The following is a 16,872-nucleotide window of genomic DNA, read 5'->3' on the forward strand; positions in this document are numbered from 1 at the left end:
TAGGGAGGATAATACCTTCTCCTACTCTTGAGATAGTAGCAAAGACCCAGAGCAGCCCAACAAAAACAGACTGGCTTTATAAATTCTTTTAAAAAATGTTTCACGCACAGTCTAAAAGCTGAGGGATAAAAATTAGAAAGGATGGGGATGAGTAAGTCATCTCTGTTGTGTTTGTGAGGGAGCCAATTCTATATGCTGCTTAAGAATGATGTGTTTCCCATGAGGAAAAGTCTGGGTTAATTGTACTAAGCGTACAAAGCCACTTAGTAAAATATGTTTCTTGGAAGTAAGAAACCAGGATGATGTTTCATTAAGCCAGTCTAATGTCTTCTTTCTCTGACTAGAATCAGGAGATCACTTCTGTGTGTATTACCAGCACACATGCCTCTTTCTGTCTGGCATCTTTTAGACAATCTGAACTTCAGTTAAACTGATATTCCAGAATGTCTCATTCTGGGAAAAACAGTGAAACAGTTGAATAATTATTCACAGTTTTTCAGTTCACTTTAATGTGTTATAAATCTAGTGCTTATTAATTCTTCTCCAGTATCATACCTTGAATATTTTGATAGGAGCACTACACCATGCAATAAAGCTGCATCGATGCCCTGTTCATGGAATGGGAAATCATTAATTTTCTTTGACAAGAATTTGTTCTTCCCCTTCCTGATTTGAGTGTGGTATATTTGAAACCATTCCAATTAGAATAAAGCAAAGTGGAAGTGGAGAAAACTTTCCAGAATGACTTCAGAATGAAGCTTTCAGTCTTCTCTCAAGCATGGAACGAAAAAGGAGAGCGCTTTACCTAATGTTTATACCAACACATTTTACTGGAAAGTTACTAGGCCATACTTTTAACATGACTGTGAAGGAGGGCTATAGACTTGCCTATAAACATAGCACTGAACTGCTATTCATTAAAATAGCCCTCTCCTTCCCTTTTCAGGCTTCTGTGTGAATTCACAAAAAGAAAAAAAGGAACTGTTTTACACTTCAAGTATCTTCAACCTTTTTTTTATTTTTTTATTTTTTGGTTTCACACAACCTTAACAACTAGAAGTATTGTGGTAGTAGTCACTTGAGCTTGGAAGCACTTCTTTCAAATAATTTTGGATACATGTGCCTTCCCAAAAGCGATGATAACTACATCTGACCTTGGTGATTAATCCTATTTTGAATCATAATCCTGTGTCTGGAGGCGTTCCTTCTCCCTACTTACTTCCTAACTTCGAAAGTATGAAGCTTTTCTTTCTTCAACATCAGATGTCTTTCTTTTGTACTCCTTGAACTGCAATTTAAATACTATAAACCAAGCTGCCCTACGATGATAAATAAGGTAACTGCCAGAAGAATCTTTAATTCTGTGGCTATTAGAAGGGATACTAAAATGAGATACCTTGAAAATATTAGACAACATTGAACATGATGTAATTATACTATCAACATGCATTGAACAAGTTACAGCAAAGCTATATGTGACTCGGTTATATAGACACTTACAAATATTGTTACTTTTACTGAGGAAAGCCTACAAAGCAAATACACCCTGATTTTGGGATTAATATGGTTTATCTGAACTTGACTAAAAGTCCTATGTGAACTCTTGTGGTTTTAAACCATGGTTTATGAACTCATATATGAGCCCAGCTCAGTTGTGATGAGATCAACAAACCAAACCATGACAATGGATCAATATATTCAACCCAAAGCCTAAGGATTTTCCTGAATGTAAGTTTCACAACAGGATCTATGACATATTGGAGCAAGTGTGGGTTTTAAACAAGAAACTTACTGTATTTTTTCCAATGTCCAATCACAATATTAAAAGTAATGGTCACAATCTATTCTTTCAGATTTCCACCTTTTTCAAACAATGAATAATTTTGGTTGGAAATCAACCATAAATGGTGTCAGCAAAAGTTTTCCAGTTATTCTATACATGACAAAAGAACAACTGGCAGTAGCATTTTCCCCCAGACTAGATTTCTGTAAAGTTCAGAGTTGCTGGGAGTCAGGTGGTATATAAATGTAATAAATTATTGTTCCTACTACTAGCACTATTATTAATCTGCTATAGGCATAGTTTATTCCCTTATCTAGTGCAAAACACATAATTAATTTAACAGGCATAAGACCACTCCTGGGAAACAAATATCCTAAAATTAAAAAGATTGGACAAAAAGCTAATAGCTCCCACTTGTAAGGTAATTTAGAAAGGATGATATGTAATGCACTTTCTTTCATGGGAATATGATTAATATCAACACCTTTTAAAATTACTACTTAAATTAGCAACCTTTCTACATGTCTTCTTCTTAACTGATACACGGATTCTCAGCAAAGGCAAATGAATGCTAGATATGGTTTTATTTATTCCATTCTCAATTTCATTCTTATATTACTACAATAGACTAGTTTTAATATTAGTTTCACAGTATGGTCAGTGGGGATCTAAACTACTGACTTTCCACATAACCCAAATCTGTAACATATTCATGTATTTTAATTATGTAAATATTTAAATATATGCAAAATAATGGAGGGGCTGCCACAAAGAAGAGGATGGTCAACCTATTCTCCAAAGAACCTGAAGGCAAACAAGAAGCAATAAATGGAAACCAATCAAGGAGAGAACCAATCTGGAACTAAGGATAATTTTCCTGACAATAATAATAATAATAATAATAATAAATTTATTTCTTAGCCGCACCCTCTCCCGAAGGACTCGGGGCGGCGTACAATAAAACACATAAAAAACAATATGGACAATACACACACAGAATAAACGAACATGTGTACATGGAGGAGGTATGAAGATAAGAAAAGACAGTTAAAACATAGTTTAAAATCCCCTAATAAAAGTCTAAAAGTCACAAAAATTAAAAAACCCGTCAGGAGCAGTGTGAACGAACTATGGTTGAGCCAGGCCAGCTACTTGAAATAGGTGCATCTTGAGCTTTATCCGGAAGGTGCAGAGGTCAGAGGTAGTCCTAATATCCAGGGGAAGGTCATTCCACAGGGCTGGGCCCGCAACAGAGAAGGCTCTACTCCTAGACGCCGCCCCCCGACATTGTCTGGTGGACGGCACCTGGAGGAGTCCCTCTCTGTGCGAGCGAATTGGTCGCAGGGATGTATGGGGCAGGATACGATCCCGCAAGTAGCTAGGTCCTGAGCCATGGAGCGCTTTAAAGATCGTTATCAAGACCTTGAAACGCACCCGGTAGACCACAGGGAGCCAGTGCAGCTCGCGCAGGAAAGGTGTCACATGGGAGTACCTTGTACTCCCCATAATTACCCGCGCGGCTGCGTTCTGGACCAACTGTAGTCTACGAGTGCATTTCAAGGGAAGCCCCATGTAGAGAGCGTTACAGTAGTCCAGGCGAGACGTCACCAGCGCATGAGTGACTGTGCGCAAGGCATCCCGGTCCAATAGGGGGCGCAATTGGCGCACCAGGCGAACCTGGTGGAACGCCCCCCTTGCCACGGCTGTCACATGGTCATCCATGGACAGCCGAGCATCAAGGAGGACGCCCAAATTGCACGCCCGCTCCACCGGGGCAAGTTGAACGCCCCCGATGGCCAGAGATGGAATTAACTGGTTGAACCGGGGGGCCGGAACCCACAGCCACTCCGTCTTGGAGGGGTTGAGCTTGAGTCGGTTGTCATCCATCCAGACCCGTACGGCTTCCACACACCGGGACATCATTTCGACGGCCTCGTTGGGGTGGTTCGGGGTGGAAATGTACAGCTGAGTATCATCAGCGTACAGATGGTATCCCACCCCGAAACCACGGATGATCTCACCCAGCGGCTTCATATATGTGTTGAACAGGAGCGGCGAGAGGACCGACCCCTGTGGCACCCCACAGGTAAGGGGGCACAGAGTCGACCTCTGCTCCCCTGTCAACACACGTTGCGTCCGGCCGGAAAGGTAGGAGCCGAACCACCGTAAAACGGTGCCCCCGACCCCCAACCCCTCCAGTCGGCACAACAAGATACCATGGTCGATGGTATCAAAAGCCGCCGAGAGGTCTAATAGGACCAGGATAGAGGAACAACCCCTATCTCTGGCCCTCCAGAGATCATCCACCAACGCGACCAAGGCCGTCTCCGTGCTGTGCCCAGGGCGGAAGCCGGACTGGCACGGGTCTAGATAATCATTTTCCTCCAGATGTCGTGAAAACTGATAAGCCACCACACTCTCTACAACCTTCGCCAGAAAGGGAAGGTTGGAGACAGGACGATAATTGGCCAGCTCCGTAGGGTCCAGGGAAGACTTCTTGAGCAAGGGTCTCACCACCGCCTCTTTCAAGGCGGCTGGAAGGGACCCCTCACCCAACGAAGCGTTCACTAGGCCCAGGAGCCAGTCGCGTGTAACCTCCCAGGATGCCAGTACAAGCCAGGAGGGACACGGGTCCAATAAACATGTGGTGGGTCGCAGTCGTCCACGCACTCTGTCCAAATCCTGGATGGCAACCAAGTCAAACTCCTCCCAGATAGGTCTCTCAAGACTCGCCACGGACGCCTCTACAGGACCACTGGAAGGGACCCAATCCTTCCGGATTTGAGTGGTTTTATCCTGCAGATATTTCCCAAATTCAGTGAGAACAATTAATCAGTAGAACGGCTTGCTCCAGAAGTTATGTGTGCTCCATGGAATTTTCAAGAAAAGATTGGACAGCCACTTGTTGAGTGGTGTAGGATCTCCTGCTGGAGTATGGGGTTAGATAAACTAATCTTCAAGGATTCTTTCAACTCTGTTATTCTGTTAACAACTCTTTAATATCACTTCTAAATGTTAAGTACAAGTCTTGAAATAGAACATAGAACACAACAGTGTCTCTTCATCTAAAGAAACTAAAAGGGTCATGTACCAGTGGGCAAAGAAGACTTGTCCTGAACTGAAAAATTTGTATTGGCAGAGAATTTTTTCAACTCTTCCTCACCAAAACAACCATCTTCATGACTCCAATCTGTATGTATGTATGTATGTATGTATGTATGTATGTATGTATGTATGTATGTATGTATAAAATACACACACACACACACACACACACACACACACACACACACACATGTATATTCAATGGATAACTCTGTGTATACTTTTAGTGAAAACAGTTGGCATCTTTTCTTTAATAATATTTAGCATTAACATTTTAGGGTCTGGGAGGCCTTTTAAAAGGAGATAAAAGATAAAAGAAAAACTTGTAGACTTATAACTCTTTATGATTATTCTAGACACCCAAGCCTTATTTTACAAAGGACTAGCCACTCAAGAGATGGCTGGTTTTGTTCCTTTAAATTGAAAACGGGGTTATTCCCATACAGTATATTTCTCTATCTCTTTTCTTTCTCTTTCAGTACACATTTTCTAGGCTACTTACTCAATTTCTTCTATCTAGCATTTGAGGGATGGGGGTGTCATTTTTTCCCCACTTTTCTATTATTGCAAAACTAGATCCAGGTTTAATGTATTTGAGCTGGGTGGAAACTAATCAAGTGGGTGGAAACTAATCAAGGAGAGAAGCAACTTAGAACTGAGGAGAAACTTCCTGACAGTTAGAACAATTAACCAGTGGAACCGCTTGCCTCCAGAAGTTGTGAGTGCCCCAACACTGGAAGTCTTTAAGAAGATGTTGGATAGCCATCTGTCTGGAACGGTATAGGGTTCCCTGCCTAGGCAGGGGGTTGGACTAGAAGACCTCCAAGGTCCCTTCCAACTCTGCTATTGTATTGTTTTGAGCTCTATAGAGCTTGCTTTGAAAAGTTCCTTCTATCCAAAATTAAACATATTGTAAATTACATTGATACCAAGAGTGACATTGAAGTTACAAATCTAAGTTTCATACTACGGTTTAGACCCGCTTAGATTTCACTTGATCTTACTTTTGTTTTTTCAAATATTCCTTTGAATCATCAACTTAGCCAGTATGTCCAACCTTATCTTCAGAAATAAAAAAGTCTATAATCGACTACTTATACCACATTAACAAACTATCTGCATTTACAAACTGCAATTATCACAAAGATTCCATGAACAAATGTAAGAAATTGTTTGATACTTTTTACTATTAGGAAGACTCACCGCCCCGAGTCCCTTTTTGGGAGAGGGGGCGGTTTATAAATCCAAGAAATAAATAAATAAATAAAGAACAAGGTACCTTTCATTTTTGAAGACAGAGTTAGGACATGCTTTTGAATTATTAAGATGTTTGATTTGAATAGTGAAGATATTCAGGGAAACAACTCCTTTTTAATACGCAATTAAATCAGCAAGCACAGGCGAACAGCTGGAGTAATGAATACTATCCCTTTTTCAAGTTTATATGTAAATATAGTCAATTCTTTGAAAAATGTGTACATGTTTTTATTAAAAGTCTTGTATTATCAACACTTTATTGCCAAATCATAACTGTTAAGAATGTTGGTGGACTTCGGATTTCTTTTATCTGTTTCTCACCTACTCCAACCTCAGTAAAATGAAAGAATTTAATCTGATAACAGTAAGCGAACTATAGCTAAGAAATTGTATGCTATACTTCAAGACCAAGTAGTAAAGGCCTTAATTTATAATTCTTTTGGCAATGATTGAGAATTTTAAGGTAACGTTTTTCCTTTCAATTTTTTTTTTTAATGTGATATGGTGTGGCTCTGAGAATACTAAGTAATGTTCCTTTGTCTTTAATACCATTAGGCATGGCCGGCAAATGCTGATTAGGCATATCACTGATGAGTACTTTAATGATTTATACTGGTGAAAGTACTAATCTCCCTATACTCCAATAGACAAGGTGAACACTGCTGAATCTGCCCTTCATTTAAAATTGGGGTAGAACTTCTCAACAGGAATGACTCCATTCCCAATGACACTTATAATGATTTCATTTTATTTATTTATTATTTATTTAGTTTGTCACTCATGTACAAGATAACAGGAATAAGAGCAAACATGAATAAGAACACAGGAAATGGGTACAAATAAATGGGAACAGTAGGACATGGACGTTAGGCATGCTGGTGCACTTATGCACGTCCCTACTGACCTCTTAGGAATGGGGTGAGGTCAATAGTAGACAGTTTAAGGTTAAGGTTATGGGGGTTAGATGGTGTAACAATAGAGTCAGTAGTGCATCCCAAGCATTGACCACTCTATTGCTGAAGGCGTATTTCCTTACAATCTCCACTTCCAGACAGAATATAAGCATAATCCAGGCTAACCAGGTATGCGCCCATCCACCTCTGTAATCTACTTGAATCATAGTGATAAAAGGAACCATGATATTGTTCTTTAGAACTTACCTTGAATCCAAATTCAATGCAATCCTAATTCTTCTTATCTTTTCCATTATTCTTTCCGTTCTTCATCTTTACTCAACGAAAAAGAACAATGGCAAAAGTGGGCAACCTGTGCCTGGAAACGATGTGCTTTCCCACTTGCCTTGTTTACAGCTTGAAATAAATAGCCTGCTCAGGACTACCCAGGCCTTACTTCAAGGGTGAGGAACTATGGCCCTTCTATGACTTGCGGACTTCAACACCCAGAATTCCCGAGCCACATGAGTGGCTCGGGAATTCTGGGAGTTGAAGTCCACAAGTCATACAAGGGCCATGATTTCCAAGCCCTGTCTCACTTGAAAGAAAATGGGGATATCTAATACATCTAAGGCATCTCCTGGGGCCTGTGGTTCAATTTCCCTAAAAAAACACACAGACTTGACATAAGCTTGGCAAAACTCACCATTTTCAGGCTGGTCCTTAATATCAGCTTCGCTTGGCTGGCTGGGACTTTCTGACTGACTTGAATCTAAAAAACATAAATATGGTCCAAAATTAAAGGAGCTGACTGTGGAAGAGTAGCCGGTTTTATAGTCTGAAGCATTTTTAATAGACAAAACCCAAAAACCAAAACAGCCCCACAGGAAGCAAGGTGGTGATTTATATTAATGTTTAATTTTTACAGCATTTAAAAAAAAAAGGAATCTGAAGCCAAAATTCATCATTCAAGACTTCAAAGCCTATACAGGTGTAAGTCCTTGATTGTCAAAGTTACAATATCCCCCCCTGCCCAAAGTAATTATAACCCGGTTCTAAAGTTCCAACAGTCAGTCCTCCACCATGATCTTATGACTACATTTCGGCCACTTGGCAACTGATCTGCACATATGACCATTTCCACTAGTCATGTGACTTATGATGTCTTTGTCGAAACCATTTACATGCAGTTTTTGGAAAAAAAGTCCCATAGCAAACAATGGTTTTGATTAACAACTGCGGTGTTTGTTTTACAACCACCGCCAAAAAGATTGTAAAAATGGATCCAGGCATGTGGTGACTCGCTTTACAAAGGACACAACTTATGAGAGTAAAAGGCAGGCTCCATTACAATCATAACTCAAAGACTACTTTTATATTATCAGCGAAGACCTGGGCTTTGTATTCCAATGATGTTTTTATATATATAAAACATGCCTAATTTTTTTTTAATGTATATTTCTTAACCGTCCATCTCCCTCGGAGAGGATATTCTAATGCTATCAAAATTCATTAACATGCTAACTGCTTGCTATTAAAATATTACATTTTTCATATTTATATGAATTGCTCCTGCCCCTATAAAAATACAGAATATGCCGTTTTAATTTATAGATCCTTCTTAGTGAATTTTAGTCTGAAAAAGAAGCTAGGAAAACTAGATGAGGGCAATTTTTCTTTCTTTGTTCTAGAAGCAGAGAAATCTGGTTTGCTGGCATGCCACAGATCAGTGCTCGTCCATGGACCAGGGTTTGGGGACCCCTGATGTAGAGTATATGTATATCCAACCCACAATGCAAACTGGGGGACAAAGGTATAAAGCCTCATACTCTTTATAATTCAGTTCCATTGTATTTGTTTTTTTTAAAAATGACAAAATATTTACTTATTTTATTGTATGGTTTTTATAGCCCCCTCCCCCTAAGAATAATCTTGGCACACAATGATACAATAAAATATTTAAAGGCAACAATCATATACAAATGCTTCCCAAACTGAATGCCAATTTTTAATAGGGACTGAAAGCTTGGTGAAATAAAACTGTGCTCAATGATCTTCTAAGTGACACAAAGGAGGGTGCTTTACAATATATCCAGATTACTAGGAACCAGGTAGTATACACATAATGCAGAATAACAGAGTTGGAAGGAAGCTTGGCAGTCTTCTAGTCCAACCCCCTCACCAAGAAAGATATCCCATACCATTTCACACAATGAGCCCATACCATTTTCAGACAGAACTCTGGTAATGGAGCACCCACAACTTGTGAAAATAAGCTGTTCCATTGAAATAAATCTCTCCTTAATTCTCAGTTGGATCTCTGTTTGTTATGCTTCCATCCATTACTTCCTGTTTTGCCCTCATGTGCTTTGGAAAATAGATTGACCCCATTCTCTGTGATAGCCCATAAAATACTGGGAGACTGCTATTATGTCATCCTTCTCTTTCTCATACCCAATTCCTGCAACTGTTCATTGTACTACTTATTCTCCACTCTCCTAATCTTTGTTGCTCTTCTCTGGACTCTAAACAACACCTTCATCTTTTGGTATTATGTTGATTATATTGTTATTATCTATATCTATATCTCTGTCTCTCTGTCTGTCTGTCTATCTATATATTTCCCTGTAATTTTAGACACAGTAAGAACACAAGCAGACCTTCCCAAAAAGTCACTGGACTGATTAAACTCCATCAAGGTGGAGTTTGATGTAACCTAATGATATCACATTTGCCTTTTTCCGGATCATGAAGCTCTTCAGATAGCCAGCCATGCCTCATGGTGCAATTATTGCAATATGCTTTTACAGGCATATTGCCCTTGAAGATCACTTGAAAGCTTCAACTGACCCAGTTGTGGGCAATGATGGGTATACTTGAGTATGTTCATAGGATGCCACTTCTTCAAGAAGTTGCCAGCTTGCTTCAGTGCAATTCAAAAGCTGATTATGACTTTAGAAGCCACGCATGACATACAACAGTTATTTGAGGGACTGCCTATCTCCCATGTGTCTGCCTGGTCAATTTGAGTCAAAAGGGTTTCCTTGATCAAATATTATCATCTATAAGAACTCAGAAAGTGTGCCTCCTGTTTCAGCACCTGCCCTCTAAAACATGATGGGTTTTGTTTTGTTTTTGAGATCAGGATGGTTCCCTTCTTGCTGGCATTCCAGTGTACCATAAAGACCTAGCTATTCTCCCAGGCTTAGGGTGGCTGGAGTTTCCCACTCAATGTTGTGGGATATTTGAGTTGTTGCCAGATTTACCATCTTTATTGTTTTTCTTGTTTTTCTACTATGGTTTTTGTTTTATGTCTCTTCTTATCACATATATTTTTTCTGTTGTGTTATTGTGAGCTGCGCAGACTCTCATTCTGGAATCAGGCAACATAAATAGAATGAATTACTAAACAAGTAATCCACTTAATTTTTCCATGTATTTAGTACACTGTTTATAAATCTTAATGGTTTGTATGTGCCTGATTACAATGGCATATTTTATCCTTCTCTGGAATAAGATATTTAAAAAGAAACTCTTAATAGCTGATTCAACATTCATCCTGTTTTGATATTTCATTTGGGTTCTAGTGACTGCCAAAAATTCTCTTTTCAAAAAGACAATTTTCAGGAAAAAGTAGTAAGATCATCAGTGACAATGCTCAGGGTTTGTGAATGTATATAATATATAGCTTAAGAAGCATTTCTCTGCTACATTTTCATCTTAAAAAATAATCACAATAACAAGTTTTCTGGATTCTGATATTTTCCACCAAGTAATGCATTTTTTCTTAGAACAATCTAATGTCTGTGTTTATAGCAAGAGAAAGGATTTCCTTTTTTCATGTTAGGAAGGCACAGATTTAAAATTTGACTTCTGATACCATGTCATGGAAAATTTACCGGATACAGTACTCAGAAAGTTAAACAAGAACTTCATTGTCTCTCTTAAATAAGAATAGAATTATAACAGGAAATGCCTGCTTTTACATGGACAGAAGTCATACGAAGACTACATGTTATCTTTAGCATGTCATTTTTCCTCCGTTTCTCTCAGCTGCTTTTGATCACACTGACCACAATATGCAGATGACACCCAGGCTGTAATCTCTCTAATCTCAACTAGGTGAGATAACACCAGGAAAAGGAAATGAACTGGATGAGAGCCAGGGAACAGAAACTTAATCTTGACAACATGAAAGCAATGTAAGTAATTCCCAAGTACCAAAAATGACGAAACTGAAGGGATTGAATTTTCCTTATGGAGCTTAAGGAATATTCCTATATCCAGCTTGTCACTAAAACCCAGCTTCTTCCTTTCCCAGAGAGGACCTCATAGCACAATAATCCATTACTTTGCATCTTTTCCTCTCTATTGCTTTTCAGAAGTTAATAGAGAACCTTCAGATAACCCAAGGAAGCTTGGACAATAGGATGCTTATTTTCTATGATGTGTACTGGTTGTTTGTTAAGTTTTGAACATATTTTATTACTTTATTTTTGAATTAGAAGGCCAAGAATGCTTTGGTACCAGAATATTTATACTGGCATGTATTAATCTGACCTTTAAGATCCTGGAAAGAAGCCCTAATTGTGGTGCCATCATTGGGAGCAATAATTCAAGGTAGTTGTATCCTTGCCTAGGCCTTTGGCTTTTCCTGTTTAATATTTTGGTACCTATTTTTTCAGGTTTTTTTCAGGTTTTCTTTTGTCACACTATATTTTAATTACATAGATCAGGGGTGTCAAACTTGCGTCTTCATGGTGTCATCACATTACATATCGGGACTTTTTCCCCTTCAGTAAGCCGGGCAGGGGAGTGGCCAGCACATGATGCATCGGGCCACAGGCCACAAGTTTGACACCCCTGAGGTAGATGCTATGTAGCAGTGCAATAGCACTTAGACTTTTATACCGCTTCATAGTGCTTTTACAGCCCTCTCTAAGCAGTTTACAGAGTCAGCATATTGCCCCCAACAATCTGGGTCCTCATCTAGCTATCTTGGAGGTTTTTTCCCCTTTATTTAAAACTAAGAGAGGGAACTTCTAGAGATGGATTAAAAGTTAACCAAGGGGACTTTTCTGCTATGTTATAGTCCTGAGTTAGACTGTTGACATACACACATGCTTCCCATCTCATTTCCAAAGACTCTTGTTATTAGAGATTATTAGAAAAGAAATGATACAATGGGTCTCAAGGATGGAATTAATATAATACGTATTATAAATATGTTTCTTCTCCCAAGCCATTCTTAAAATATATCCTTATGAGCCACTTTTAGGATGGAAGCATAGGAAGCAAGCATTGCACCAAAGACATGGGAGAGGGAGTAAGGCAGCTATTAGCAGCTGCTTGAGAACAAAAAGCACTCACATACATTAGCATCCCACCAATGATCTACGTAGGTCAGTAGGCTTATCTTAGCTTGCTGCACTTTTTTCTTGACATCAGGAAGGCTAGCAATAGCCACCATTGAAATCTGCTCTGTTAGAAACAGATTTCGGGTTGGAGGAATGTGGATTGCAGAAGAAAGACGAGAGAAAGCCCATCAACCTGATGGAAATTTGCCTACTTGGGTGAATCCTGCAAGATTCCATAGCATAACAGATTTATTGATAAAAGAGCTATACTTTCCATTATACCTAAAATGCATTCTCTACCCTTTGCATGCATGTAACAATGTGGTTTTAAAAGGTGGATATATAACAGCAGGTAAATAATAAAAGTGAAAAGAAGTTTCAGATGCAATTTTGATAAAATTACCACTTAGAGATCTAGATAAAATGTACAATTAATTTTCAATTCTATACAGAAAGAAAGAAAAACAAGCAAAGGTACCATTTGGAAAAAATTAAAGCCACTGGACATATACATAATAATTTAAGTATTACATATTAATTTCTCTCCAATCAGTTTTCACCATTGTGTTAAAAACACAAATAACTACAAAATAGCAGGGTTCACGTGATGTAATTAGGCTAAAAAAAGGTTTGCATTTCATTAATTTCAATGAAAGAAACCCACGACTGTCCTGTAAAAAGGAATTTAAAAATGGATTGTGCCCAACATAACTTACTACAGATGGAGCTAGAGGCATTATAGTGAAGAATAACAATTTGAGTTATAGCATATTTTTATACAGAAATCTAGTCCTAACAAGATTTGATGGTGCATTCTTAAAACATTTTGGAGGCTGAAATAGGGATATTATGGAACAAATTAGCCAAGAGTTATATACTGTATGTTGTTTCATAGGAGTTGTGTTCAGAGAGCACTCTGAGTGTACTAGCAGCAATATATTTGCAAAAAATGTTTTTGAATCGTACATTTTGATGTATGATAAAAAGGGAAAGAGAAAATTAGAGATGTGTCAAGCATTTTATTTTTTTATGAAGCATTTCAGATTTTCTGAAACTAAGTAGCCTTTAGACAGAATTTCTTGACTTTTATAGGCACAGTAACGTTGTGTCAAAATCCTTGAAAGTTTATCCCTCTTTAAAAACCACAGAAAGATGCATGAACATAAATTGTCACTTTTTTGGAAACAAATTTAGTCATTCTTTTGCTACAAATCATTTAGATATGGAAAACTGTAACCTTCTTAAGTCTGCTTTTATTTAAAGATAAAAACCCTTTTACATTTGGAACAAAGAATATGCCCGTGAAATGCTATGAAGCTTCTAATGTTGGCAGTCCTATCTACTGTCTTAACTTTTAAATGGTTGTTTGATATTAATGGGTTATTTCTTATCGCTGTGGATCACTCTGAGAATATTGGTAATGGTGGAAGGTCGATAAATTGACTGAATATAAATACGGCAACCCTTTTCTTTCTCTGAAAATGGTGGTATTGTTGGATAATCGCATCATTCATACTTCCTGTTTGATCTTCTTATAGGAGCCTTTTCAAAACCACTATCCTCCAGATGGATGAGACTATTATCCATAGCCATTGCAGATGGGTTGAGGACAGTTGCAGTACAAAGAGCTGAAAAGTTTGGAATCATGCTGGCTGGGGGATTCTGGGAGTTGAAGTCCACAGGACTTTAAGTCGCCAAGTTTGAGAAACACTGTTCTAAAGTGTTATCCCTCTACCAAGGTGCAAATCAATGAAGTCTATGAGAGATTCCTTTGCTTATCATCTATTAATGTAGGCCACATCTATTTATTTATTTATTTATTTATTTATTTATTTATTTATTTACTTACTTACTTACTTACTTACTTACTTACTTACTTACTTTATTTATTTATTTATTTATTTATTTATTTATTTATTTTTGCATTAGAGATATGCCTATATATTTGACTGTTTGGGCCAAGGTTCTTTATTGCTATCTTTAACTCCTAATTATTATTTTTTTGTTCCCTCTACTGTATCTCATCAGCTCCTCGGTTGGGGGAGGGAGAGGGAGTTTGACATAGTAGTAAAATCACAGCAATTCCAGACTCATTTTTGTGACAGGCTTTTTAATTCCCATACACTGGGAAAGAGATTATCTTTGATAATAGAAATGTAAATCAAAGCTTGCTGTTGTTTATTCCAGACAGACATTTGTGTGTTAAGTCTGTTTATCAGGCAACACTCTGTCTAAGCCAGGAAGCAGTCAGCCTTTGTGAGAAGATGTATGCAAATATACTTCCCAGGAGTCCCTGCAGCAAACCTTTGTGGCCTTACACTCCCTCCTGACACCCCTCCTCCAGCCTCCCACTCCTCCTCCTTACTTTACCAGGAAAACTGTGCTAAGCCAGCTCCTAAGCAAATGAGCAAAAACAACTAGCTAGACTGCGCGGATGAGCTTGAATGGAACCAAAACATGTGCACAGTCTGCTGCCCTTTATTCTGAGCAGACTTTGTGTATTACATCTGTTTAGCAAGCAATACTTTGTCTGGATTGTCTTGTAAAAAGGAGTTCCCAGAAATTCTGGAGTAGCTTTTGTGCATGGGGGAATCCTTATTGCAACCCGTGATGTGTGAATTGATACATGAGGACGATCATGAGCAGAATGCCAAAGAAAAAAAAACAAATCTCTGTAAAACTGGGCTCAGGGTTCACTTATTTCATTTTAGCATTAAATGCATTGGCCCTGGGATATTGGTGTGTCTGTGTGGGTAGGAAAGATTTCTTCCATCTTTTAACACCCTTCCATGTTTACTTTAAAAAGTTCTTTTCCCTTGCTTTACTACAAGGGGAAAGTGCAGCGGCGGCATTAATTCATGATTTAATTAAAGCTGTCATAAAATGCTTTATCTTGAATATAATAGTCTAAAATCCCATTTAATTAGGGTTTTTTTCCCATTTAAAAAAAAATTCAATTGGGTAAAAATCTGTTACCCAAAGGAATTAAAGCCCAGGTTTTCAATCCTTACCCCCCCTCCCTTCCCATTAGACAAAATAAACACTTCAGGACTTCACTTGTTTGTATTCTCCTCAGTGGTGTTGTATGCATCAGCAACTAAAAACAAAGAAACTTTTGGCCGCTCAGACAAAATGCAGAAGCTCCCCAAACAACAAAGCATGAGGGGGTTTGGGAAGCATTCAAAAAGTCTGACAGTCCATTCAATATATGGATGATGGCCATAATGCATCCAGGGTCCCCTTGCTAATTAAATATGCATTGGCACAGTTTTGATCGATGCAAGCCATGGATCAGATGACACACCTGCAAAATTGTGAGCCCAGTGCTCCCAGGGAAAGAGAGAGGAGAAGAAGAGGAGGGGTGGGGGGGGGAGGCAAATACAGGCTGTCTCCTTATCTTTGTTTTCAAAGGCTCTCGATTTCTGTGCTTAGATATCTAATTTAATTCTCTCACCCCCTCGGCAAACTGGATTAGGAAAGTCAATACTGCCTTTGTGCAGCGACAGGAACACACAGCTTTCTTTTTATTCAATTTGGCCGTGACCTTTAGACAAAGATAATGACAACTGTCTAAAAGAAAGGTACAGCTTCAAGGAAGGAGCTCTTGAAGGGGGCCTCCTTTCAGTCTCCTGCAGTTCCACTGCTCTGAATTTGCTGACAAGATAGGACTCCAAATCCAAATATTCTCCCGGCAACGAACCAGCATTAAGCTTTTGCCACGCAGAGTTGAATGGAGTCAGAGTGTTGAGGGTACTTTTCTTTTAGCACCCACTGTCCAGACTGGAAGTCAATTTTCTAGCTGTGTGCCAAAAGAAACTAACATTCCAACGGCATATTGTTCGGTTGTTTCAACTCCAAAGGGAAGATAGCTAATATATTATATAAATAAAAGTAAAGCGGATTCTATAATGGGGCAGATGGGGCTTGGTTTTAAGTAGAAAAGGGACTTTTGCGCTTTATTAATGGAAGGGTTCTAAAACATCAGTGAAGGTTCTGCAAAATAGATCCCTCTAAAAGTTACTCTTTTGCTGTAATGATTCTCAGAAGAGTCACAATTATATTTGCCACCAAAGACTGTACCATAACTGGATTCAGTATCATGGTGCGTTTTCCTTTGCAAAATCATAACCTCCACCACAATTTTAGTAGCAAATTCTAAATACTACCAATACTGATACTAGCATATCATTATCCAAATATAAGAGCAAATTGCCACTAAAGCTTTAAATCATGTGAACTGTTTTAGACTTTTTTTCCCTCATTGATGAAAGAAATTTCCCAGTTAATTATTGGCCCTTATTTCCTCAACCATGCCATATATATATAATGCGAGAGGAAAAGGAAATAAACAGATGTATTAATTTCTAAGCATTCCCCAAATAAAATCCAAACAAAATATTTAAATGCCACAAAAAAAAAAATATGGGTAAATATTGCTAATTTCCATTATACATTCTCATTTCATTATTAATTACAT

The 16,872-nt window shown here is 38.4% G+C and overlaps 1 protein-coding gene across 4 annotated transcripts in view; it reads right to left on the reverse strand.

Annotated features, from left to right (window-relative positions):
• NFIA (nuclear factor I A) overlaps positions 1-16,872 on the reverse strand; it is a 328,546-nt gene that overhangs the window by 134,111 nt on the left and 177,563 nt on the right. For all 4 annotated transcript variants that reach the window (XM_081949314.1, XM_081949313.1, XM_081949312.1 and 1 more), the window contains exon 3: positions 7,745-7,810. In XM_081949314.1, coding sequence (XP_081805440.1) covers positions 7,745-7,810 — 66 coding nt within the window. The remainder of the gene's footprint in view (positions 1-7,744; positions 7,811-16,872) is intronic.

Source organism: Natrix helvetica (genome assembly GCF_964273705.1).
Source record: "Natrix helvetica genome assembly, chromosome: 3".
Classification (NCBI taxonomy): Eukaryota; Metazoa; Chordata; class Lepidosauria; order Squamata; family Natricidae; genus Natrix; species Natrix helvetica.